The sequence below is a fragment of the Pteronotus mesoamericanus genome, unplaced genomic scaffold, assembly GCF_021234165.1.
Source record: "Pteronotus mesoamericanus isolate MK-2021 breed Mesoamerican mustached bat unplaced genomic scaffold, CSHL_Meso_final contig_22, whole genome shotgun sequence".
In the NCBI taxonomy this organism is placed as follows: domain Eukaryota; kingdom Metazoa; phylum Chordata; class Mammalia; order Chiroptera; family Mormoopidae; genus Pteronotus; species Pteronotus mesoamericanus.
Genome location: NW_026555090.1, coordinates 8,354,778 through 8,382,276, shown reverse-complemented (window position 1 = coordinate 8,382,276; position 27,499 = coordinate 8,354,778). Strand labels below are relative to the sequence as shown.

At 37.2% G+C, this 27,499-nt stretch overlaps 1 protein-coding gene across 1 annotated transcript; it reads right to left on the bottom strand.

The window, feature by feature from the left end:
• On the bottom strand, positions 1 to 26,045 carry MYH4 (myosin heavy chain 4). Its single transcript, XM_054571243.1, has 40 exons — positions 25,967 to 26,045; positions 25,708 to 25,756; positions 22,972 to 23,219; positions 22,706 to 22,849; positions 22,177 to 22,333; positions 21,521 to 21,548; positions 21,300 to 21,417; positions 20,814 to 20,906; positions 20,600 to 20,663; positions 20,389 to 20,487; positions 20,182 to 20,285; positions 18,859 to 18,997; positions 18,154 to 18,272; positions 17,905 to 18,054; positions 15,830 to 16,000; positions 13,999 to 14,308; positions 12,538 to 12,608; positions 11,879 to 11,966; positions 11,679 to 11,796; positions 11,233 to 11,356; positions 11,006 to 11,142; positions 10,618 to 10,873; positions 9,677 to 9,919; positions 9,183 to 9,359; positions 8,812 to 8,957; positions 8,456 to 8,546; positions 7,980 to 8,369; positions 7,373 to 7,499; positions 6,776 to 6,894; positions 6,451 to 6,647; positions 5,037 to 5,220; positions 4,786 to 4,951; positions 4,559 to 4,683; positions 3,974 to 4,282; positions 3,177 to 3,380; positions 1,719 to 1,844; positions 1,462 to 1,632; positions 1,272 to 1,376; positions 1,076 to 1,171; positions 1 to 270 (listed from the first exon to the last, which is right to left on the bottom strand). Exons 3-40 carry the CDS (start codon positions 23,173 to 23,175, stop codon positions 118 to 120), a joined length of 5,823 nt encoding a protein of 1,940 aa, XP_054427218.1. The 5' UTR covers positions 23,176 to 23,219; positions 25,708 to 25,756; positions 25,967 to 26,045; the 3' UTR covers positions 1 to 117.
• Positions 26,046 to 27,499: the final 1,454 nt, after the last annotated feature.

Below are 27,499 nucleotides of genomic sequence, written 5' to 3'. Positions count from 1 at the left end.
TTTTTTTAGATTGCAAAATTCTCTGCAGATTTTATTGATATTACAATGACATGTGACAGTGACAAAGAACTTCACATTGTGTGCATTTCTTTGGTCACCTTTCAGCATTTGGATGAATTACTCTTCACTTATGATTTTTGTGTGAACCTCGCGGCTCTTCACCCGCAGCTTGTTGACCTGGGACTCGGCGATGTCAGCCCGCTCCTCGGCCTCTTCCAGCTCGTGCTGGAGCTTGCGGAACTTGGAGAGGTTGACGTTGGATTGTTCCTCCTGAGAATGAATGGACATGCATTTGAGATTACAAGAAAATTGGATGTTTCTGATTCTTATTGTCTTTGTTACTAGAAGCAGCTACAGGACTTGCTTCATGATTGAGAAAGCAAAAAGTTCTGTCATTTGGCAATGCACTTATTTGGGGGTAGGGCATCCCATATACTTGCCTCAGTGAATAAGAAGGCTTACAACCACCCTGCTCTGTCTTTCTTACTTAAGTCTCTTTCTGGCAAACCTAAGATGCTGCAGTGACCACAGGGAAATCAACATAGCAGGAATATGAATCTTGTTTCTGTGAAACAAACTTTTAAAAGTAGACGCAGTGGTAGTATTGGGTGCAGAAAAACTTAAGGAACATTTCAGAATTAACAGGATAAGACACAAATTAAAGGGAAATGTCCTGAGATAGATTTATCATGAAATTAAATAAGTCTTAAACTTCAGAGCCCTCATTTGCACAGTCACTATGAGTGCTGGGAATATAGGACTTCCAGATGAAAGTTGTAGAATGTTCTAGACAAGGAGGAAATTGGGTTGTAACAAAGAAGCATTTCTATTCGAACATGTCTGGAAGATTGCTTAAAGAAGTCTGAGAAGAAGTGAACCTGAATCTCAAAGGCTCCAGTAATTTGTGGTAAAATTTTCTCATTCTAAGTAAATACTCATTTTCAAACCTAATTCTGTATTCCCAATTTTGTGTTCTTTGCCTTGAGGAAAGCGTCTTCAATCATATAACCTTTAGGCCCCACAAAATGTGGACTTGCTCCTGAACCTTTCTTTCTCACTCTGAAGAGATACTCACAGCCTCTTCAGCTTGTCTCTTATAAGCTTTAACTTTGGTTTGTAATTTGTCCACCAAGTCCTGCAGCCGGAGAACATTCTTGCGGTCCTCCTCAGTCTGAAATGAAAAAGGTACCAAATAGACAGTGTGATTATTTGAAAACAACTCTTTTATTTTCTTGAGTATAAAATTTGGAAAACATGGAAAGGTTCGTCACCTGGTAAGTGAGTTCCTTCACTCTTCTCTCATGTTTGCGAAGACCCTTGACTGCCTCAATGTTGCGCTTCTGTTCATTTTCAACCTCGTTTTCAAGCTCCCTCACCTGGAAAAGAACAAAGGTGTTTAACAATTAGTTGTAGTTTGCTGCATGAATAGGCTGGGAATTGAAGGAAGTGGTGGAAACCCACCCTGGCCTCTAGTTTCTGGATCTGCTTCTTCCCGCCCTTCAGGGCCAGCTGCTCAGCCTCATCCAGACGGTGCTGCAGGTCCTTCACCGTCTGCTCCAGGTTCTTCTTCATCCGCTCCAGGTGGGCGCTGGTGTCCTGCTCCTTCTTCAGTTCTTCAGCCATCATGGCCGCCTAATTAGCAAATAAATCAAGAAAATAAGGAAACCTGGTAATGGCAGGTAGCACTTGTGTATCAGTAAAACAAACGCTCATCTCACATCAGTGATGGCCTTCTTGGCCTTCTCTTCTGCGTTGCGGGCTTCCTGGACAATGTCCTCCATCTCTCCCTGGATTTGGGAAATGTCTGTCTCCAGCTTCTTCTTGGTGTTGATCAGGCTGGTGTTCTATTTTAAATTAATAAAGAAGAGGAAAAGCATATTTAATCATAAATATTTACATGGTCAATTTTATTAGTGTAAATAGGCATAAATTGTTGATGTAACAAGTATTCAGAGTAAAAACCAAACCAAAAGTTTAAGTGTATGCTTTCTTTCTACTGATATTTCTGTTAATAAAAAATTCTCTTGAATTCTTCCACGTAAAATTTAATTTTTGATATCAAAGGTATTTGACAATTTATCAGTGGCTGTTTGTATGCATAAAGCCCTGTCCCTGCCCCAAGAAAAAATTTATACTGCTCTCTGTATTATATAGCACCATACAGCTCATAAAAAATGGGTTATTAATTTTTAGGTGTTCATTCACATTTGTTGGCTCTATATTTTAAGTGCATAAATAGTGTCACTATTGATTCAAAGAGATCCAAGAATCTCTTATGTTTTGGAAACTTGATAATATTTGAAATATTCAACCCATTCAAGAATACTAATAATGAGTAAGGAAAATCTTTTATTTTAATTTGAATATAAAGTTATTTGTAATATGTAATTTTAACATTTATGTGATGGTTATTTCCTTATATTGTAACTTTTAAAAGTTTACAATAATATACACTTATTGTAAATATAGTATAACATACAAATTACCAAAAAAAGAGACAAAGAATGATTATTGTACTTTCACATTTACAACACTTTTGTTTATCTTTCTGGATGTTTCCTGCATATTTTTAACAAAAGAGATCATGCTTGTATATTATCTTTAAGTTGCTTTTTTTCACTTACTATATTGTAAACAGCTTTCTATGGCAACAAATGCATACTACAATGGCTGCTTATTTATTAGCTATTAGTAGGACAAATCACCATTTATGAAAAATATCCATATAAATGCTGACTAGCAGTTAGGATTACTTCCATGAGTTTGAACTTAAGAGCTTTTATATGTCCCATGAAATTAACTTTATGTGCACACATGATACATAAATATTGTGTGGTTGTTTATCCTTTCTCTATTTTATTTGCTTATCTATTTACCATTTAGAGTGGCAAAAGACAAGATGGGCTGCAATGTTGTATATATGGTTATTAGTAGGGGGTCTTCTGTGCTTTTTAACTAAAGTTTCTAGAACTTGAAATTATTTCAAATTAACATAATTATGCCAGTCCATAAATATACTTGTGAACTAGCTAGGCCCCAGTATGTATTTATTGATGTACATTTTCCAAAATTCCAAGACCTTGCCAAGACTAATCCTGACTTTATGAACAAACATTCTCTCAAATTGTCTTCAGCTTCAGGGAGTGCATCTGCTCATTCATACTCTTGATTCTCACCTGGGTGTGCAAGAGTTGCACACGCTCACTAGCATCCAGAAGCTCTTGTTCTGCCATCCTTCTGCTCCTTTCAGTCTGTTCCAGGGATGCCCTTAGCTCTTCAATTTCAGCCTGCATCAGGTTAGCTCTGCGCTCAACCATGGCCAGTTGTTCTTTAAGGTCATCTTGGCCTCTGATGGCATCATCCAAATGTAGCTGAGTGTCCTACACAGAAAGAGAAAATGACTCTTACTCATGCCCCGATTAAAGCAAATACAAATTTAGGTTCATGTACACATGTTGATCTTAATAACTTAGAGCACAATTAGATAGGAAAATTCTACAAGTCCCTTTAATGACAAATTCTTTGTAGCCTAGGGTAGCAGTTTTACTCAAAATAATATGACACTATATTATTTTTAATCCTGAATCATAGAAAAATACTGTGATGTAAGCTATAAAATTTTGGATAAGGACAGTATTCTTAGAGATCAGTTAATCTTGGTATTATTTTATATATAATCAACAAATGAAGTCCAGATAAAAGAAGTGATTTATGCAGTGGCATGTAACTAAACTCTCATTACTTCCTCTCTCTCCTCATTCTTCACCACTTTGTCTTCTCTTCAGATGACAAAATAAACCCTGTCCTGGGCTTTCCAGAATTAAGCTGTTTTTCAGCTATGCGCATAAAAATTTCAACTGATGACTGCATTACTTGGATGATTTATTGCATATGGTCCTCATACAATATTAAAATTTGAGTTACACAATGACACCCAGACTGTCTGAGACCACGTGTGTTTATCCCACTGTACCTTCAGTATTCCTTGTGTGTTTCTAAGATTCTTTATTGCCTCAGCAGCCTGGCGGTTGGCATGGTTCAGCTGAATTTCCATTTCATTAAGGTCTCCCTCCATTTTCTTCTTGATCCTCAGGGCATCATTTCTGCTCCTGATTTCAGCATCTAGGGTGCTCTGCATAGACTCCACAACTCTGAGATGGTTCCTCTTTAGCTGATCGATTTCTTCATCTTTTTCAGCAATTTTTCGGTCAACTTCAGATTTCACCTGATTTAACTCAAGTTGGATGCGAAGGATTTTGCCTTCTTCATGTTCAAGAGATGCCTTTTGGAAAAGCAACATTTATGTTACCTAAATGTAAAGTTTCAAGAGCTTTTTTTCTTTTGGTTATGATGATTTCTTCAAGAAGGCATTTAAAAACTCACTAAATTTCATACATCTTAACTTAGCCTATTGGTTCTGCATTCCCAAGAAACTATTCAGTATTTCTCACTAAATTATATGAGATTGTCCCCTAAAAGTTTGCAACATGATTGATATCAGTTGCTATTAATTTTTCAACTTATTTATAATGCATAGATGAGCAAACAAAACATGTACCTCTGCCTCCTCTAAGGCAGCCTGTAGTTCACTCTTCTCTTGATCTATTTGTTTTTTAATTTTCTCCAATTCATGGATATGCTTTCCTCCCTCTGCAATTTGCTCAGTCAGGTCAGAAATCTCCTCTGTAGTTTAATAATAAAATAACAAATTCAATTGAGAAAAATGAAAAGTTGGGAAGATAACCTCCCTACCATTTTTAAAATAGCATGATTATAAAGACTCACGCTGTAAGTTCTTATTCTCTCGCTTTAGGGTTTCAAGTTGGTCCAGGGATTCCTCATAGGAATTCTTGATCTTGAACAGCTCAGTGCTGAGAGAACGGGACTCTTTCTGGGAGGCCTCAAGTTCAGCGTGAGTTTCCTCATGCTTCTGTTTCCATTCTGATAGGACCTGAAAAGTATCCAAGTCATCAGCCAATGCAAGCAGAAAGGGGGACCTAGTGAAACATGGATGAAATTTAAGTAGGATGGGCCACCTTGTCAAAGTTCCTTTGCTTCTTATCAAGAGCTGCGCAGGCAGCATTAGATCTCTCGACATCGAGCATGAGGTCCTCCACTTCATTCTGGAGCCTCTGCTTTGTCTTCTCAAGGGAGGCACACTTGGCATTCACAGCTTCTACATGCTCTTCAGCTTCTTGCAGCCTTTGAGCCAGCTTCTTTCTGAAAAGTTGGTCAGGGTGAGTAACTAAGGACGGAGTCCAAGTTGTCCACTTTATAAAGCTGTTAACTAAAAAGGCATTGTCTTCCCAAGATTTTTTTTGTTCCTATGTCTACAAGTCATTAAGGTTTTCTAAGAATATCTTCTCAGTATCCATTTTATTTCTTCTAGAATTATGTTTTGCCTAGTGAATTCTTATCTTTATTTCAGAGGTTGTCAGATATTTTTATGAGGCCATTTGTGTGTGTGGTGGAAAAGGTGCGGAGGGAAAGAGAGAGAGAGAAAGAGAGACAGAAAACACTTAAGCTGACTGAGCAGTATGAGGATGTGAGGGAGGATGAGGAAGAAGTGGCAACCATATACAGGAGTCATATCATTAAAGAATACTAGTATTGAATGGGATCCTTAAACATTTTTTTTGTATGGTCCTCTTTACAAATGAGGAAACAGGTCTAGAGTGACATGTTCAAGGTCATACAACAATCAGTAAATAAATATTATTCCATTATTTGTTCAACCCAGAAAATAAATATTATTCCATTATTACTTCCCAAGTATCCTCCAATCCTACTGATCCCTTCACCAGCCCACACTCTTATCTAGAATACTCCCTCAGCAAACCAAACCCTTCCTTCTGTCTAGTTCTAACAACTACTGAGATAAATCAAATTTAGGGAAGCTTCCTTCACTGGGAATATAATGGTTATTTTCTTTCCACCTGTAATTCCCATGAGTTTTATTCCACAAATAGTGTGTGTTATTTTGTGAATAGACTCATTGATACCAGTTTTTAGTTAAGTGATGAGAGTATGATAGTCTCATTCTGAATTTGTAATACTTCAGGTAGAGATAAATTGATTAGTGTGAATTATAACATGTATAACAATATATCAGATGTTTCAATGTCTCTATTTTTCCTTGTATTAAAGGAATCAATTCTACCTAATTAATAAAGAATATACTGATAATTACTATTTAATTTTGATGCAAAGAAATTTAATATACTTTTGTAATAGACCAGAATGGGGAGAGGGCTCTGGTCTTGGCCCATTCTCCAAGAAGGAGAACATGGTAGAATCCAGCACTCTGCAATAAAATAGACTGAAATCCTTTATGGATAATCATAATCTATCTCTATGCCTGTAATATTCTCCTTCTTTTAGTTTTATTTTGCTGTTTCATAATTTTTATTTCTTTCTATTGCCTTTCCCCCCTTCCCCGAGAGCCCTTACTTGGCCTCCTCCAGCTCCTCTGTGCGCTGGATGGCGTCCGTCTCGTACTTGGTCCTCCACTGGGCAACCTCGCTGTTGGCCTTGGACATTGCCCTCTGCAGCTCGGCCTTGGCTTCCTGCTCCTCCTCATACTGTTCCCGCAGCAGGTCACAGTCATGGCGGGAGGACTGCAGAGCGTGGGCTAGAGCACTCTTGGCCTGAACCAACCAAAATGTTCGTAATATAAGTTTATGTTCTGATCATCAATACTCTCCATGTGAAGTTCAATAGTGTCTCATGCTGCAAAGTTCAACTGATAGAAAGTTATCAGCTGGAGAATTCTCACCTTAGACTCCTCTTCTAGCTGCCTCTTTAATTCCTCAATCTGTTGTGTAAATGCTTGTTTGCCTCGGGATAGCTGGGAAACCAAAGCATCTTTCTCATCTAGCTGTCGTGAAAACTCACCTGTGAAAGACAAAACATGAGACAACATTTGTTGTCTAAATGAAGAATAATTTAAAGAATGAAACAACATTAGAATTCTCTTATTTCATATGATGGAAAGAATAACTCAAGAGCTTTGATACTGTTGAGGAGACTATTTCTTGCCTTTCAAAAATGTGCGTGCTTTCTTTGATATTTTAAGATTTGGGTTTTTAAAAAATGTATTATATTTTTCCCATTACCATTTAGTCCCCTTATACCCTATGCTCCAATGCTAAAGCAACGAAAATTTTCTCAGCCCAATGAGCTAAATTTTTCCCAATTATAGCTTATAAATAATTTTTTACCATCTCACAATGAAAATATGAAGGGATAATAAGTCAGTGGTAAATGGCCATACATGGCCCAAGAAATGATTTGTGTTTGAGAGGTAAGCACTATTTGAGTCTTGTCTTACATCCTTCGCCTGTCCACAAGATGTTCATATTTATTTACTGACCTGATTCTGTATGTAAACGTGCTCTCTGGGCTGATAATTCATTTATTAAGCGTTGTTGTTCCTCTTCCTTTGTTTTCACTTCACTAAGCTGGTCCTCTAGTGTGCGGCACAGTTTCTCAAAGTTTCCCTATGGTGGGAGGTACAAAGCATAAGATGATACATTTCTATGTTTAAATCTGGGATTTGGAGATCTGAAAGTACTTTTGGAAAAGGGATGAGTTTTATCTGCTTTTCTATCTATCTCAAAGCCCTGTGTGGTGCCTTGGATATAGAGGCACATAATTTTGCCTGAACAAATGAATAAATGATTGTGAAAAGGGTATTGAAAATGACTGGAAAACATAAACAGCATGTAGATTCCTCATCATGTTGTAGAGTTTGATTTTTAGATTTTTTTTCTATAATTGCATTCTTTCAGAGTATTAGTGACAAAGCTTAAAATGATTTCTACATATAAATCAAATGAATATAGTGATGTCTATTGGGAATAACTTTAATATTTGAGATAAGACCTAAAGTTTGTACCATTAGATAAGATTGTCATATGTAAATGATCATTTTTGAATTGTTGTAAACAAAGATGAAAGGGGAACAAGTTAATAAAGACCTTGGCTTTGGTGACAGTCTCCATGTTACTAGCAAGGTCATCGATCTCCATCTTCAGCTCACTCTTCTCCTTCTCCAACTTCTGCTTGACTCGCTGCAGGTTGTCTATCTGCTCCCCAAGTTCAGCTACACTGTCTGCGTGCTTCTTCCTCAGGGCGGCCGCCGTGGCTTCGTGCTGCAGGGTGGCCTCCTCCAGGTCCCTGCGCATTTTCTGGAACTCGGCCTCCCTCTTCTTGTTCATCTCAATCTGGGCCGAAGTGGCGCCCCCAGCTTCTTCCAGCCGCTCGCTGATCTCCTCCAGTTCCCGCGAGAGGTCAGAGCGCTGCTTCTCTGCTTTGGCCCGAGAGGCCCGCTCTGCCTCGATTTCTTCCTCCAGCTCCTCAGTGCGCGCCTGGGAGTGACATAACCAACACCAAGGTGAATACATGGCCATTTTGATTCCTGCAATGTCTAGAAAAGGTGGAATTTATGACTTACCTGTAACTCCTTGATCTTCTTCTGCAGCTGCATCCCAAGGGCTTGTTCATCTTCAATCTTGCTTTGCAGGTTGCTCATTTCAAACTCTTTCCTGTTAGAAGAGCATCACATTAGCTCACAGTCAGTTCTTTTCCCTTCTTCTTGTCTATGTATAATTGAACGTCTATTTATAATGTTGGTGGTGAGGAAGTGAGTAATACATGCTTTATGAGTCAATAATCTTCAGTTTTCATTAACTAAAAAGTGAAAGATGTCTTTTCTCCCATATAAAATAGTAACATTTTAGAGATTTTTAAAACATGTATTTCATCTGAACTGACAATAAGAAGGTTATAATTGAATTATATCATACTCACTTTTTGAGTTTCTCATCAAGTTGCTGTTTGTCATTTTCTACATCCATTGTGGATTCTTGGGCCAATTTTAGGTCACCCTCCAGTTTTCTCTTGGCTCTTTCTAAGTCCATGCGAAGTTTCTTTTCTTGTTCCAGAGATCCTTCAAGCTAAATTTTTAGATTTTATTATTTTTTTTTTTGTCCTTAATTGCTGAATGCTATGTTACTAGCTCTCAAAGATACACAGGAGAATTTTAAAAGATACATCAAATAGCCTGAACTTCAATTATTGTTTCCAAACCAGTAGTTAAGAGTTTATGAGCATCATTTATGGTTATGTGTTTCAATGGGTTATTTCATCTTAAGAGACAACACCGTGTTTTTCACACTTACATCATCCACTTGCTGCTCTAGTTTAGTTTTGGCTTTGGTCAGTGTGTTGACTTTGTCCTCTTCCGCCTGCAGGTCATCCAGGGTCTGCTGATGGGCCTCCTGGAGGGCCTTCTTCTCCTTGGTCAGCTTAGCTATGGTTTCATCCAGGCCTGCCATCTCTTCTGTCAGGTTTTTTACCTTTAGATTTGGAAAAAAAGTTGTAGGAATGTTAATGACGTCCTGTCATCTTGATGAAAAACATGGTACTATTTTAGGACAACGTCAGCCTGATAGAAAAGGGACACTAGAAAAGGACACAAGCTAACTCAGGTGTATGTAGCTAAAAAATATAGGAGATAAAGGTCAAGATAAATAGATAGAAGTGGCTAAAAGATGACATAATTATGACAGTAGTTTTCTTTCATATTTTACAATTTTATGGTAAACTTTTAATTGAAATACTTTAGGAACAAGCTAGTATTTGTAAATATTCTAAAATGGATCATGATTTGTACCTTGTTTTCTGTGGCATGTTTCTCCTTTTCAACCTTGGCCAGTGTCAGCTCAAGGTCATCAATGTCTTTCTTCAGTTCTGAACATTCATCCTCTAGTTTCCTCTTCTTGGCTGTCAGCTCAGCATTGATCTCTTCCTCATCCTCAGCTCGCTCAGTTACCTCTTTGATTTTGGCCTCCAGCTGGATTTTGGCTTTAATCAACTGGTCACACCTTTCCTCTGCATCTGCTAAGCCTTCAGCTTCCTAAAGGGGGAAATGAAATGTTTTCATTTGTCTACGCTATATCTGCAAACTCATACTAAATTATTAGAAAGTGGAAACTTCAGTGACTCAACCAGTTTGGTCAACACATATGCCAACTAACTTGCCAATTTTCAAAAATCAAAAGGACAAAATGTTAGTAATTTCAAATATACTGATTAGATATAGTAAAAAAATTCCTCCAAATATCCATATATGGAAGGTCAAGTCAGGAAAATGAGCCTTTTGGCTAAATCTGCACCCCTTCTACTTTGGAAATTCACTTATTCAATCTAGGACTCAGTTTCCTTATATTTGAGTGTGATTGATTTATCCTTTTTTCCTTTCCTGGCAAAAACAACATAACTTCTATTTTATCCATAAAAATATTAACTAAGAAAAGAACATTATGATTCAAGAGAAGGTTTATAAAGAAAGGAAATTGTCTATGAATATTTTTGTGGCTTTGCTCACCAATCATCAAACTATGTGTGAATGCACACATGAACATAGGCAACATAATTTGTGACTGTGCATCTGTTGCCTCTTTAGGTCTGAGTCTTGGTATTTTTGAAAAGCAAACAATTACAACACGTTTCAGTGGAAAGTATTTATTTATAAAACTTAAAAAATTCTTATATTAAATCAGATAGTGATAGGATGATAAGATGGGGCTAAAATGTGCAATCTATGATACTCACAGATTGAACTTGGAGTTGTAGATCATTTTTCTCTTGCATCAGAGTTACCATTTTCTCTTCAAGTTCTTTCCTTTTGGCCTCTGATTTAGCCAGGTCTTCTTTGGTCTTCTCAAACTCTTCTTTCATGTTGGCCATCTCCTTCTCTGTCTCTGCACTCTTGAGGAGGGGCTTGATCTTAAAATACAGCTTCATCCAGGGCCAGTGCTTGACGTTCATGAAAGCACGGACATTGTACTGGATGCAGAAGATGGACTCTCTAGGAAAGAAAAAAAGGTGCAAATGAAAAAGAATGTGGAAAGTGACCATTCCTCAACAAATGGAATGACTGCATTGGATTTAACTATTAAAATGTGGAGAACTTGTACTTGACAGTCAGAGACAACCTCACCTCCTTTCCATCATCTTCTTGAACTCCACCCTCATCAGGTACCCTCTGCACATGGCTTGAGTGCGTGTGATGAGTTGAGCCAGCTTATCATCTCGCATCTCCTCTAGAGTTCCCAACAGGCCAGCTTTAAAGAAAACCTTGCCAAAGAACAAGTTAAATATGTTATTTTTATTCATGAGAAAGTCCAAAGGAGATGAATTTATGATAGTAATTAACATTGGTAGTACCTTAGTATGACCGAATTTGTACTGGGTGTGGTCAATGTCAATGGACCCTAGAAGTTTCTCAGAAGCCTTCTTGCTGTCAATGAACTGACCCTCTGGGATGGCACTTGCATTTAGAATCTTGTATCTGTCAGAATAAAAAGAACATTAAAGAGTGGTTTTCCTCACTGAAATTAAAAAGGTAGAACTCTCGGTAGCTGTCATGGACAAAATTATAGATTGATTTTTGGAGGAAAAATGTATTCAAATAATGAAACAGTGCTTTATGTAAAACTTGCAAAGATATAATGAAAAATTTATGATCATATAAACCAAGAATTTTTTCTTTTATGATCACCTTTCAAATAATTGCATTTCAGTGTTCAAGGAAAAGTTAAAAAATGTTTGAAATATATAGCAATTTTGACATAGAATAGCACATTGAGAGGCATAAACAATGAGACGCAAACCTTTGTTTGAAGTCTGCATAAAGGATTCTGCTTGGGAATCCCTTCCTGCAGATTCTGATGCCTTCCAGCACACCGTTACACCTCAGCTGGTGCAGGACAAGTTCATGCTCCATGGCCCCTAAAAAGAAGATATGTTTTCCATCTAAAAGTCTCATGAAAAGTCACACCCAAGTCTTATTTGGATATCAGAAATATCTTACCAGGAGTTTTAGTTTCATTGGGAATGAGACAGCGTACAAAGTGGGGGTGAGTGCTCCTCAAGTTGGTCATCAGCTTATTTAAATTCTCCTATAACACCATATGAAAAGTTTTAAAAATAATTTCTAGTTATATTTATATTACAGTCCCTATCAATGATCTGTAGTTAATGTGCTTTTGTTTCATATTTTAATGAGCTGTCTCAATGAAGAACAAGTCATAGTAACAAAAAATCATATATATGGAATATAGATAGAAAATTATGGATTACACAAAACCAGACAATTTCATTATGCTTTTCTTAATCACTGACAATCAGAGACAATTTATATTGAGACTTTGGTCATATGAAATAGATGTAACTGAATACAGTGCTTGCTTTTAAGTGAGTGTTTGATTTCATGTTAAATTTGTTTAATACCAGATCTTTTAGATTTGGGGCTTAAAAGGGATGTGCTTCATTTAGCATAAGGTTTGATGTGAACAGACACACTGTGGGTCTTCTTGTTAAATTTTTCCTCAGGAATTTTTTAGATTATTTTTAGTACATCTCTACTTTTCTTCTGTTTCACCATAGATTTCTTTAAATAAATGTTTTAAAGTTATAATAATTTAACTTCTTCACAAGAGTAATCATTTGGAATTCAAGAATATACTGTACCCTGAAAAGAGCTGACACCGTCTGGAAAGAAGACCCCTTCTTCTTGGCACCTTTCTTTCCACCACCACCTTCTGAAAAATAAAATAGAGAAATTACAGTTGTTTAGAGTAGTCTTTTAAGTACTATCCATAGACATCAGGACTGCCAAAATAACCTTTGGTATTTAAATTTGCACTCATTCATTTGTATCATTCCTATTATTTTCATATCTCTCCTCCTTCAACTCTAGATTTTGAAAATATAAACACTAGTTCACATTAAAAGTGTTCAGGAAAATACCACCACCACTACCGCTACCAACAACAAAAGAACTGTTTTGTAAAGTGTAGATTTAGGAAAGGGATAGGATTCCTCTACTTCAAATCAGCAAAGTCTGTCCCATGGAGGAGTTGCCAGGAGACAGAGAAAGGCCTTCTCAGTGCACACATTCCCAGAAAACAGGTAAAGTTGCATGCCTGGTCCCAAGTAGGTGAGCCTCTGCTAATCTGCAGGTTAGACCTATTTTCCCTTTGCCTGTACTTTCATACTGTTACTTGTACATCCAGTCTTAGGTGACTTAACAGAACTTTAATTTCTCAAGCACTAGTGCTCTGACAAAGAATTTTCTTGTCTCCAATTTAGCTGGATTCTTGAAGGAATCTATACTATTTAAATGAAAACAATGAGCTGTATGATTTTGAGCAAGTCACTTAACTGAGTCTCTGCGTTTTTATTGGTAAAAGGAGTCCACACCAAATGACCCATTGTGTCAATTTTATTTCGGAAAGTCTATGATTGTAAGACTGTGTACCACATATATTAAATATACTTCACTTCATTACATCCATATTGGCCAATATTTTCATGTTAGGTTTTGCCATAACTATGTCAGTCTCTGATAAATAGTATATTTCTGACTTCTGGCTCTAGGAACATATTGATGATATTAAAAATACCCATCAGTAGATGAATGGATTAAAAACCTGTGGTATATTTACACAATGGGATACTACCTGGCCATAAAAAAGGAAATCTGACCTTTTGTTACAGCATGGATGGGCCTGGAGAATATTATGTTAAGTGAAATAAGCCAGTCAGAGTAAGGTAAATACTATATGATTTCACTTATAAGTGGAATCTAACAAACAAAATAACAAACAAAATAGAAACAGACTCACAGAGACCAGATTGACAGCTGCCAGAGTGGAGGGGAGGAGTTGGGGGCTGGGGAAAATGAAGGAGGGATTGAGCAAACCCCCCACCAAAACTCATAAGACACAGGCAGCAGCATGGTGATCACCAGAGGGAAAGGGTGTGGGGTGAGGTAGAACAAGGGAAAGAGGGGATAAATGGTGACAGAAGATGACTTGGAGTGGTGAACACACAATACAATATACAGATGATGTATTATAGAATTGTGCACCTGAAAGCTATATAATTTTATTAATCAATGTCACTGCCATAAATTCAATGAAAAATTACCTGCTTCAGCAGTTTGAGCCCCAGAAAAGAGGAGAGCCAGAGTCTTCATTGATGACTTCTGGTACAGCCCAACCACGGTCTCATTCAGCGGGTCCTTGTTCTTGTCAAGCCAGCCTGCAATGTTGTAGTCCACGGTGCCCGCATAGTGCACCAGCGAGAAGTGGGCCTCAGCCTTGCCTTTGGCTGGCTTGGGCTTCTGGAAGTTGTTGGACTTTCCCAGGTGCTGTTCATATAGTTTGTTCTTGAAGGAGGTGTCTGTGGCCTTGGGGAACATGCACTCCTCTTCCAGGATGGAGAAGATGCCCATAGGCTAAGAGTAGGAAAAAAGGGTATAGTAATGATGAGTCTCTCCAAAAAAATATGCTCCAGTAATTATGTACTTGGTGGAAACCTGAAAATATAATGTTCCAAAAGAAGACTTGGAATGATAGGAAATTAATTGATACTACTTCATTGCCTCAACTACCTAAATGTGAAACAATCATGTACCAAGGATACATAGCAAATATGTTTGCTAGAGAGACTCCATTTTAAAAAAAAAAGCTTATTTGTGCCACTTGATAAACTTTATGTTTAGAGTATAAAATTAAATTCCAAAACAACCATTTCAAAGCTGAATTCTTTCTTTTATATATGTATATATTTAAATACTTTCTTCCCTACAGACAGTGTAACTTCCTTCACCTCAAATTTACACATGACAAAAGTATGATGGGAAGAGAGATTAAGGATAATGACTAGGAATGACCCATTCCCAGGAGAAAAGTGCATCTCATGCTGTATCATAAAACTCTTTGTACTCTAAGCTCTGTTCCCCACCTCTGAGGAGTTAAGTGATGCTAATTTGTTTTTTCTTTGTAAGCAGATTGACTCTTTTCAGTGGCAAATTTGGTATGAAAGCCTGATATAAAATTCAACATTGATGGTTTTGCTTTAGTCACAAACTGTCTTGCAGAAGCTATTTTGCATGTTCCAGACTGAAATACTATAGAAGAAAACAAATGCCTTTCCTGAGGACTGTACAGTTTTGATGAATAGTAGTGATATTATATCACCAAATTAAAATATCTTTTCCCCAAATTAGGCACACCTATTCTGCTTTTATGCTCTCACCTTTCATATTTTTATGAATTTTGACATTAGTATTTGTGGTTTTCCTACATGGCAGTTACATTTACTAGTCCCACTGTCAGGGTAGGGTTCACAAATAAAAATATGCTTTATTGTTATCAGTAGGTACATGATAAGTTCCCACTACACTTTTGAAAGTGTTTAACAATTGCCTGATGAGTTTTAACATCTGAACTGATATAACTGTTGCTCTACCCCCTTGATAATGGGAAATTCAGGGTCCATATTCCAGGTAAGGCTCTAGAAGAGTTTATTAATAATCAGTTTACTCAATTGACTGCAACAATTGAAGAGTTAACTTTCCAACCTTTAAGATATCTTGACATATCCTGCCTAGATACACATGAAAGATGGCAAATGCCCAATACACAATCATAGGTTCACTGAAGTTCATTACAATACTCAGAGGACTAGCCATAATTTCATTCTTTTCTCCCATATGCATGAAATCATGCAGGAATAACAGAGAAAATGAAGTGATTAGAGGGAAAAATGTAACTATGTGTGTTGTAATCATTTTTCTACAAATTGCTTTCTTCATTAACAATGGGTCACTTGTGACACACCTCACAACTGATCGGAGTGCCCAAATATATCATAAAATACCACTGTTTTACTTTGAAAATTGGGAGTACAACTAGGCATAGGTAGGTGGACTATTTGTTTTTCACATTTTGAAGGCTTGAAAAGTTCTACAAACCTTCTCGATGAGCTCGATGCAGGCAGCCAGGTCCATCCCGAAGTCAATGAACTCCCACTCGATGCCTTCCTTCTTGTACTCCTCCTGCTCCAGCACGAACATGTGGTGGTTGAAAAACTGTTGCAGTTTCTCGTTGGTGAAGTTGATGCACAGCTGCTCCAGGCTGTTGAACTATAGGAAACAATAAATATAAGAAATCACTCATAACTTAAGTGTTTGTATCTACAGAGCAGCTATTAATATTTCCTTCTAAATTTAAGGCATTTGATATTAAATTACAAAGGTTTAGATTGTTTTCTTAATTTATGACATAATTCTAAACAAAGGAGAATTGACTCTTCTGTATTTTGCTCTCCAAATAACTGCATATGAGGCAAAATGCTATTAAAGGAGATATCTTTTAACCATTCCCTTAGAGTAATTTAAGAAAATGTTTCTATACCCATCTGTTTGGGTCCTAGATTGATATTGACTTTTAATCATTCATGGACCAATTTTGACACTTAATAGATTTGAGAGACTAAAGCTCTCTTTTATATTTATACCTATTTACTAGATTTTATATCTTCTTGAAGACCCTTCTTTAGCACAAATTGTATTTTGTACTTTTTGATAGTTGAAGATTTTAATATCCCTCTTTAAAAAATTCGTAGAAAAAATAGGCAGAAAATCAGGAAAGAATAGTATACTTAAATGATGATATCAGTTCACCTGATTGATATTTATAGAACACTCAACAGTTTGTAGCAGAACACGTTTTTTCTTTTTTATCATATAAAATTTAAAATTTTTAATATAACAAAGTACTTTATAATCTAACCATCCCATAATTTTAAAGCCTTATCTCTTCAAAACCCACCACTTTCTTACCGTATCTCGCATCCCTTTTTTAAAAGAAATGTTATTTAAATGCATTTTGGTGACATTGATTAATAAAATTCTATAGGTTTCAAGTGTACAAGTCTATAATACATCATCTGTATATTGTATTGTGTATTCACCACCCCAAGTAAAGTCTCCTCCTCTCACCACTTATCCCCCCTTTACCATGTTCTAGTCCCCCACCACCCTTCTTTCTCTCTGGTAATCACCATAGTGTTGTCTGTGTCCATGAGTTCTTTGTTGTGTTTTTCTTTTTTTCTCTTTTTCTTTGCTCAATCCCTTCACCTTTTCCTCCCAGCCCCTCAACTCCACTCCCCTATGACATCTCTCAGCCTGTTCTCTACCTATGGATCTGTTTCTATTTTGTTCGTTATTTCATTTTTTGCATTAGATTCTGCATACAAGTGAAATCATATGGTATTTGTCTCTCTCTGACTGGCTTATTTCACTTAACATACTACTCTCCAGGTCCATCCATCTATCACAAAAAGGACAGATTTTCTTCTTCTTCTTCTTTTTTTTTACAGCTGAGTAATATTACATTGTGTAAATGTACCACAGCTTTTTTATTCACTCATCTACTTATGGGCACTTGCCTGCTATTGTAAGTAACACTGCAATGAACCTTAGAGGTGCATATTTTTTTGTATTAGTGTTTTGGGTTTCTTTTGATATATTTCCAGAAGTGGAATTACTGGGTCACAAGGAAGTTCCATTTTAAGTTTTTTGAGGTAACTCCTCACTGCTTTCCTCAGTGGCTGCACCATCTTCATTCCCACCAACAGCGCATGAGGGTTCTCCTTTCTCCACATCCTCACCAACACTTATTCTTATTTTTTATATTTTAAATTGAATTTATTAGGGTGACATTGATTACTAAAATTATATAGCTTTCAGGTATACAGTTCTATAGTATAGCATCTGTATATTTTATTGTTTGTTCACTACCCCAAGTCTCCTTCCATCACCATTTATCCCCTCTATACCCTCTTTTTCCTTTCCCTATCTCCTTCCCCTCTGGTAATCACCACATTGTTGTCTGTGTCTATGAGGTTTTTTTGTTTGTTTTTTGCCTAATCCCTTCATCTTTTTCACCCAACCACACAACACCCCCACTTCTTATTTGTTGACCTGGTATGCTTTAAATAATCAGGGATTTGCATTTGCTAATTTTCTGTCAGTTCACAACTCACATCAAAGATCTCAAAGCCAGCGATGTCCAAGACCCCAATGAAGTACTGCCTGGGCTGCTTGGTGTCCAGCTGCTGGTTGATGCGGGTGACCATCCACAGGAACATCTTCTCATAGACGGCTTTGGCCAGAGCACCCACTGAGTTGTATACCTTCAAGAACAATGGTAGTTTAGTTTTTGAATTGAAAACAAGATGGATCCTTGAGTCTCCTTTGGCTCAAATGAATCAGGAGGTTTAAGTCATGTTTACCTGCTGCACAGTCTGGCCTTTGGTGACGTACTCGTTGCCGACCTTGACCCTGGGGTAGCAGAGGGCTTTGAGCAGGTCAGCAGAGTTCAGACCCTGGAGATAGGCTGCCTTGTCAGCAACTTCATGGAAGAGGTGAGAACAGTGAAACCGATCAAGACTTATACAACTTAAGGTGTGAATGACAATGACACAGGAAAAAAATTTTGCTTGAAGGGTAGTATGTGCAAATGTAGCAAAACCTATTCATGTGCTGATATTGCTTCAAAATTATTGCCACATTTTATGCTAATTTAAGTCATTTTTAAGATGATAATTTGAAATTTGAGAAATCAATGTTCTGTGTGATATTCAAAACATAGCTAAATGGGCCACAGATAAAAATAATTTGAGAAACTCTAATCTAAGGGAGTAGTGACAGTAAAATTTAGATTTCTTTTTCCCAGTGCATGTGGGCACACAAAATATTCACTGAAATGAAAAATGTTTTAATCAAATTGCAAATACTGTCTTGCAATAAGTCAACGAAGAATGGAATGGGCAGAAATCACATCACCACAGATCTGCTCAGTCATGTAAAACACTAGGTAGTGCATCATTTTTTCCCCATCATTGGGTAACTCAAACAGTGTAAAAACATAGTCTGTGCCTCTGAGGAGCTGATGGGTTCAGTTCTGTCAATTGAAAGAAATCAACAGGGAGTGATACCTTCAGTGCCCTCTGGCTCAGCTTGCTCTTCCCTTTGCTTTTGCTTGAATTTCATGTTCCCATAATGCATCACAGCTCCTGTGAGCTTGTAAATGGCCACCTTTTCATCAGAGCTGAAACCCAGGATGTCCACAGCACTCTGTGAAGAGTTGAATTTAACGCACCTCAGAATTATTACCATGGCAGACTTGGGATGCTCCTTCCACTTTTTTCTTGTCACACCGTCTCATATTTGACTAACAATTTTTCATTTCAAAAGACACTCATATTCATCACCATTTGGTTCCACATAACAACACCAAGAGGTATGTATCAGTCTTCCCATTGAGTCATGTGGACAGTAAAGATGCTATATAATTTGTCCACACTCACTCAGCCAGGACTGAGAGCCCTTGCTTTGGATACTAAGGCCAGTGCTTTTCCCATTCTCCATGTTATTAGCCTGGCCTTGCTGCACATACTTATCATTGTTTCATGGCTTTTCTTGCTCTTCTTTCCAGCCTCATTAATCTCTCTGTTTGCTCCTTCTTCTCCTACATTGTCCTAAACTAATCCATAATCAAAGTGTATCTTTGCACCCTAATGGGCATGAAGAATGATGTTGGGAAGAGGATATGAGGACAACAGCAGTGGCCTGAGTTTTTCTCCACATTCCTCTTCAGTACCAGGTCATAGCTTAAAGAAAATAAGCCAGAGTAATAACCCCTTAAAAAAAGAGGAGGGAGGAAAAAACTGTAGTTGCAAAAATAAATGTAAAATCTTCATGGAGTCCCAAAAGAATAATATTATGCTAGACAATCCATTGCTTCTTATACTGCATAGGGTGGTGAGGCTTATATTATTAGCCCACAGGGGTATATTCAAACCAGATTTTGTGTTTACATATGAGTATAGAGGAAATGTGAGGATAACATATTCTGTTATAAAAAATTTAAAATGTTGTAGTTCTTTCTCATACTCTTGGGTATAGGGTCTGGTGTAAAGTAGAAGAGAAACATCACCACTGGAGTACAAAAATTGACCAAAAATGACTGATGAGAAAAAATAAAAAGAGTCAATTAGCCAAGGAATGACAAAGACCAACATTTATTATAGACATTTAAATTTTCTAATTCTCCACATTCTTGTAGTAGTTACAAGAAGGTGGGCAGGAGCATTGAAATTTCTTGTACTTTTATTCCAGGGGTAAGAAAACCTAAAAGATAGTATTGCCTATTTATACTCTTTCCACTAATGCTATCTACTCTAATAGAGGAGAGTGTTGTATAGTGGAAAATGAATTTGCCTTTTCCTGCTTTTCCCTGTGTTGTATCTATTACTTACATCTGTGGCCATCAGCTCTTCCTGATCATCAATGCTGGGCACTGTAATTTCACCTTGACTGACAAAGGCAAAGTCATATGGGTTGGTGGTGATCAAAAGCATTTCTGAACAAATCAAAAAGAATAATTATAGATAGTTACTTTGGTCATCAAAAACATTTCAGAGGGACTTCTTAGAAGGGCAGTTATTATCAAAGATATTTCTTACCAATGAGCTCTGGTTTCTTGTTGGACATGATCTGATAAAATATGTGGTAGCTTCTTTCAGCCTTTAGCTGGAAAGTAACTCGGGACTTCTCTAGCAGATCTAGAAAGTGAGATTAAGCATATTTAAAAGAAAAGGCCACAGTGGCAAATAGACTTAAAAAAATTTAAATATGTACCTCAAAGGAAAACATACTCTGTAACTATTAACTTACAAGTTTCAATATCTGCAGAAGCCAGTTTGCCTGTGGCTCCAAAATGGATCCTGATGAATTTACCCTTAAAGAGGCAAAGGAGAAGTTACTGTTAATATAAAGTGGGTACTAGTTCTTTAGCTATGGAACAAATAGATGGAAAATATATTGCTATCAGATACATAGAAAAGGCAGTGCTGATTCTCACACTGAAAAGGAACACCATGAAACTTACAAAGCGAGAGGAGTTGTCATTCCTCACGGTCTTGGCGTTGCCAAAGGCCTCCAGGAGGGGGTTGGCACTGATGATTTGATCTTCAAGGGTCCCCTTAAGAGAATTGAATAAGACAGATAAAGAAACCCTACAAAAAAGGCGTTGCTGTTGGCTAAAATAATTTTTTCATTGATCTTTCCTCTTCTCCTTTCCCCTTTTGCAGTAATCTGTAGCTTTTGTAAGTTAGTCAACAGGACAAATTGTGGGGAGCGGGACATTCCATTGACATGGTCTTGATTTCTGTATCCTTAAGGCCCACTTTTTCCTCCTAATTAAAGAGTCATGAGAACTTCTGCATATTGAACCCGCCAATATATTTCATTCTCACAAGTCCTTCCAAGAGTTATTTCCCAAATCTGGCATTGCATGCAGTTAGTTGCCATGATTCTGAAGGTCACATTTGAAAGCCTTTTCATTCTTCCATCCTCCAATGAACATCGCACCCACCTGCAGTTTACCACCAGGAGCAGATTCCTCTTTTTTCTTCTCCCCAGTAACTGCAATTGTTGCAAAGTACTGGATGACACGCTTGGTGTTCACTGTCTTCCCTGCACCAGATTCTCCGCTGTCAAGTCCGGAGACAAGAAAAAGTCAGAATCTAAGCCTGAAGTAGTAACTACTACAAGAATCAAAATTCAACAGAAAGAAAAGGCAGGAAATGTGCATACGTAATCAGGATCGACTGGTTCTCCCGATCTGTGAAGAGAAACGAAAACCCAAGGTGTTTTAAGAAAAAAACAACACACAAGAACTCAGCACATAGATTAACACAGTACCTATAAACTTAAAATTGTCTTTTAAACCGCCCCCCCACCACAAAAATAATAACTGTATCATTTGGTGCTTTGCTTTTTTCACAAGATACTTTTTAAAAATAAGTAGCAAAAGATGTGCTAATCAGGTAAATTAATAATAGATTCATGTCTCATTAATCACCTAATTCATAGTTCAAAATCCTGTCATGATATTATTGTCCAATCCAAAGTTTAATATAGTAATTGTGATAACTTCTCCCCATGAAATTCCAAAATTTACTTTTTAGAAGAGATGATGTATTAGCTATAATTAAAATGCATATATTTAGTTAATTTTGAGCTGGAATTTGCACAGATTAATTTGGATTTTAGCATAGAAATATAAGCAAAACTCCTTATTTTTGGAACTGGTACATTTTATTCTAAATCTACTTCTTAATTTTATTAGTGCTACTATTACCTTGTGCTAAACATTTTATTCTCAAAGTACTGGCTCTATGTCTTCTGTGTTATCAGTGTACAAATCTTTTATAAGTGGCTGTAGAAATTGTAACTATGGACTTGCTCACCAGTCAGCATGAACTGATAGGCATTGTCAGAGATGGAGAAGATGTGGGGCGGGGCCTCCTGGCGCTTTTTGCCTCGGTAGGCAGACACCACCTCGGGGTTGTACACCGGCAGCCACTTGTAGGGGTTGACGGTGACGCAGAAGAGGCCTGAGTAGGTCTGTGGGAAATGACAAGGTTGCTCAATCAGTAGTTGCCTCACTAATCTCCCTGGGAAATATAGAGAGAGGGACCTAAGTATTGCATTGAAGGGACCTAAGTCTTAAGTTCTCGTAGAGCTTAATTGTTCCATTCATTTGCTGCCACCCTCTAAACACCTTCTGCTGCACAAAATGCTTCAGTTTTCCAACTAACTCAGTGTTAAGTAGATGGCTTTCCATTTGCATCTTTTCAAATACATCAGAATTTACAACACTAACCAAATGATTGGCCTTAAAATAATGTTGCAGTAGCAAAGCCTGAAAATAAAGTCTTCGTTTTAGCTAACATGGTCATGGAGTTATTGAAAAGTAATGTCAAAGGGGGCACTCACGTAGATCATCCAGGCTGCATAACGCTCTTTGAGGTTGTACAGCACGGCAGGCTCGTGCAGGTGAGTCATCATGGCCATGTCCTCGATCTTGTCATATTTCGGAGGGTTCATAGAGAAGACTTGATCATCCTTAACTGTAACCGTCTTAAGAAAAGAAGGATCCAGTGTATGTCAACTAAGTAGTAGAAGAGTATCAATTATGCCTCTCCCTCCATTTATTTTATTCATTCATTCATTCATTCATTCATTCATTCATTCATACTCACAGCTCCACCTTCAGTCTTGACTGTCACTTTCCCTGCTTCCCTGCTCTGCACTGTTGCTTTCACATAGGATTCCTTAGCATCCACCACAAAGACAGAATTCTTGGCATCAAAGGGCTTGTTCTGGGCCTCGATTCGCTCCTTTTCAGACTTTCGGAGGTAAGGAGCAGCCTCCCCAAAAACTGCCATCTCGGAGTCGGAACTCATGGCTGCGGGTTATTGATGGCAGCACAGCACAGCACCAGGTGTACCTGAAGAGAAGAAACAGAGCCGGGTGGTGTCCCAGGGTGTGGGTGGGCATGGTCCTGTTGCTCTCATATTTGGTGAATGGGCTTCGCTGGCCAGGCTATTTCCTCACCCCTGCTTTTAGGGGTCACTTCTGTGTGCTCTGTACCAGTTTGGAAAATTTAGATCATTAATTTGAAAGTCTTATAGTGGTAGCTTAATTTTTGTGAAATTTTAAGCCTCCACTATATCTTTTGTATTGAGTGGGAAATATGGAGGGATTGATGTTCCACTCAGCAACTGATTTATAATGCCCCAAGTGTGCTCAGAATCTTTTCTTTTCCTGCTTGCTTTTTATTTCTTTCCTTTTTCTACACATCCCCTTTTTTGACATTGTGATGATACAAAGGATCTTTTGACATTGTGATGATACAAAGAATTGGAAAACATTTAACAATGGGTTTACAATCTAAATGAACCTATTTAAAATATTCAATTATTTAAGTAAGTTTTCCTGCTGCCCAAGTTATTAAAGATGGATGTATATACTGGATGTAAAAAGATATTAAAATTGGACATATGAAAGGCACATCTGTTCTTTGAGAACATAGTCCGGTTGAAAACACCTAATAAACACAAATAAACTCTTAGTTAACTGACAAGTATTAGGTAATTAAAGGGGAAAATTAGTATAATGGTAGCTGAAAATCCAACAGGTGATATTATCCTAGCTCAAAATTATATTTTATCAGTTCTTAAATTATGTAAAAGTCAGAAATGTTATCTAAGCAAAATATAACTTTCAGAGTTTCTTGGAGAAAAATATGCATTTTTAATAAAATTTTTTTTAGTGATTACATTCTTTTAGTCTATACTTCCTTTTGTTTTTAGCTGGATTTTAGCATACATAACCTTTTTATCTGATTCCTATTGTTTTAAGCCTCTTTCTCCCTCCTCTTCTTATTTAAAAAATATCAATCTTCTAAATATATCTTCTGAAATGAATAGCCAGCATAAGTTTTCAAACCAAAAACCAAACAAACAAAAAACAAAACCTTAGATTTTTCCCACTGTCAAATTAATTGTGAGAAAATAAGTCCTCTTATCTTTGTGATAAGGACAGGATGAGTGACCAGAGTTAAAGAAAGTGACCTTTGTGAAGCAGAAGAAGGGCTGATTTGTGGAAAGCAGTGTCTTGGTTGTCGACAGCAACACAGCATCAACCTTTTATAACTTTTCCAAGAGTCTTGGTCAAAAATTCCTCTCAACTCACAATGTCAGATATGGAATTTACTACCTACTCTATCTCTAAAGTCAGTATAGTTTATACTTGTAAAAGTCACTTCATAATACTGTGCAATTTAGATATTTTCAGGGACAGATATTGAAACAGCTAATGTTAGGGTTTTTTTTTTTTCTTAGAAGAAGAAATGTTATTGTTTTACATTATTTTTTATTTCTGTGCTTGTTTTTGTACCAGGCAATTTTGAATTAACAACCACGTAGAGATTACTATGTACAGTGTATCCACAAAACACAGAAAGGATGTTACCCTTCCCATTTCATGGCTGAAATCAGTCATTTCCCAGCTTGTGTGTCACAAGCCCCCAAGGATCCTCAGGTTTGTTGAAGCAAGATCTTGGGTTCACCTGCACAGTGATAATTGCCTCAAGTTCAACAAGCAACATTGCCATACAAACAATATGATTTCTAAATGAATATAGATGCTGTATTAAATATAAATTCATTTAAAATAATTATTAATGTATAGTAGGTTTTCATCATTATGTATATTCCTAACAATGCAAAAAAGTACAGGTCCTGACACTTAAGAGTTGGAGGAGGTCTATTAAATGTTTTTGGTTCTATAGGAGGGGTCCTTGGAAACCACTGATAGATCATAGACGGCAAGAGCTGGAAGGACGTTAATGGCCACTTAGAATCCATTCTTGTCATTTTACTCACTGATGAGGAAACTAAGGCTCAGAAAGATGAAGGATCATTAGGTTACACAGCGGCATAAGTGGTGGTGCTTGGACATGAGTCCTCTTCTCCTAAGTTCTCATTAGGACTTATTAGGCCTAATTCCACTGTGTCCCACTATTTCAAGGTATATAAAGGCCAACTGGCTTCACCAGGCAACTACAGTTAGTGAAAAGCCTGGACTGGCAGCTGGAAATTTTGACTTCCAGATCAATCCATTTTTTATATTACCATTTCCATCCCTCATATATATCTTTATGGTTTTAAGTTGTAGTAGTAGTTCACATTAAAAGTTACATGTGATTGTTGCATACTGTCTAAAGTTCTAACAACATGTAAAAGAGAATCATCATTACATTTTGTGTGATTAAATAGTCTTAACAGTCAAAATTTTATGAGAAGCCATTCTTAAAGAGCGTGGCTTGTATCCTATTCCCAATAGTAAACTAAAATATAAAATGGTAGCTCTTTAAGACATAGCAATAAAGAGATCCTTTTGTTCTTTAGAGTGTTGTAATAGATTACTCTTACCTCTTGTGTTAGCAGGTGGAGAAGGTGGCAGGCTCAAAGCAGACGACTACTGTTGAAAGAAAAAACATGAGAATGTGGATTCTTTTATTTTTTCTTTTCAATTTAATCACACACTACTAGTAATTATTTTGCAGCACAATGTAATCTTCAGGGATGTTAGAAAGAAAAATTAAAAGTTGGGAAACAGTAGCCATCTCCCTTAAGTGAATAATAATTCAGGAATGTAAAACTAGCCAAGTGTCCTTCCACATATACATACCTTAAAGAATTTTGACGAAGGACAGGACACAGGCATCCCAGTTCCACTTTTATAGAGACCATTCTGCAAACACAGCAGCCACCTCAGCTGTCCTAGCTGGGAACCTACTTGGCAAAACCTATTTTTTGGCAATCTCTTTGCACAGTATTTACTAACTGAGGCTGTGAATGGATATAATTAGAAATATTTGTTGTCAACTATAAATGATTTGACAGAGGATAATCTAGGGCTTTTTTAATAGGCATTTGATAGGGGATGGGGATTCAGGGCTTCTAAGGCTGCTTCTTCAGCTTGGCTGTTGCATCATTCATCACAGAACTCAAAGCCAGGTTCCCACTCACTCTCCTGCCTATAAAACTGGTCTGGAAGAGAGAGTTTGATGTGAGTAGTTCAGGACTAATTGATTTGTTAGCACGTAGAGCCATTGAGAAGCTGGGATGAATTTTAGATCTGACGCTATGATTGGAAGCAGTGAGCGATGGATATTAAGGCAGAATTCCTACCCAAGTCTGGACTTTAGAAACACTAGCAATAGATTCTTTTAAAGTCTGAAAGTCTAAAAATGAAGGAGAAAGTTAACTCTTAGGTTAGGCAGTGAAAATGGACGATAAGGGATTTAGAATAGATATAAACACTTCTCCTTTTTGGGAGGGCTTTACCATGGATATCTCCAGCTCTTATGTTTTCACTGAGGGGACAACAGAATGCTGTATGATGTTCCATGCGTTTCCACTGCATAATGGAAGGAGACACAAACATGCATTTCTAGTTCACGAGCAAATCTTCATGACTAGCTGTAGCTCTAATGAGGTGGGTACTACATATTTTAATATAAGGTGGGAGGAAAGACAGTGCTCTCTTTGTGAATTGAGAATATGAACGGGCCACCACATATGAGCGTGATACTTTTAAATTGGATTTTGGTGGTTTTGCTACATACACAGCTGTTGCTGAATATGGCAGGAAATCTATCTGCCCTAAGTGTGTCCCTAAGATCTCGTGTGATATTTTTGACTGTCATCTGCTAGGTTAAATTACTGATTAATGTGATTACAGATTTTATACATCATATTGACTTAGAATTTCTCTTTAACATGTAACAGGTCGAATCTTTTCTACTTTTTATTTCCTTTGATACAATACCGTGGAATATTTGGTCAGACTCTTTTTTAATCCTCATAGAAATGATTCTCAGAAGTCTAATGACTTCCCCAAAATATTAGGCTCTAAGCCAGAAAGAAGAAACATCTGATTTGTCTGTAATTTAAGACTTTCATGACACTTATTTTTACTCTTTTGCAACTTAATATCTAAATTATAGACATAAATATTATCAAACTCACATACTATTTTTGGAACTGAAAGATAAAATAAGAAACTGTGAATGAGACTAAGACACATAGGCTAAGTTATACAGTTTTGGCTAATGTGGATTCTGCCTAAAAGTCAGAACTTTGACCAGTCGCAGATAGACATCATTCAGATCTTGAACACTCTAAAATAAGACAGTACTATTGTAGTGGACACTGGCAA

Coding starts and splice junctions, on each gene's coding strand:
- MYH4 (XM_054571243.1), bottom strand. CDS start 23,175: ATGAGTTCCGACTCCGAGATGGCAGTTTTTGGGGAGGCTGCTCCTTAC. Junction 18,055..18,153: donor AAGGCCAGACTGTGCAGCAG/GTAAACATGACT, acceptor TTGTTCTTGAAG/GTATACAACTCAGTGGGTGC. Junction 16,001..17,904: donor CTGGCTTTGAGATCTTTGAT/GTGAGTTGTGAA, acceptor TGTTTCCTATAG/TTCAACAGCCTGGAGCAGCT.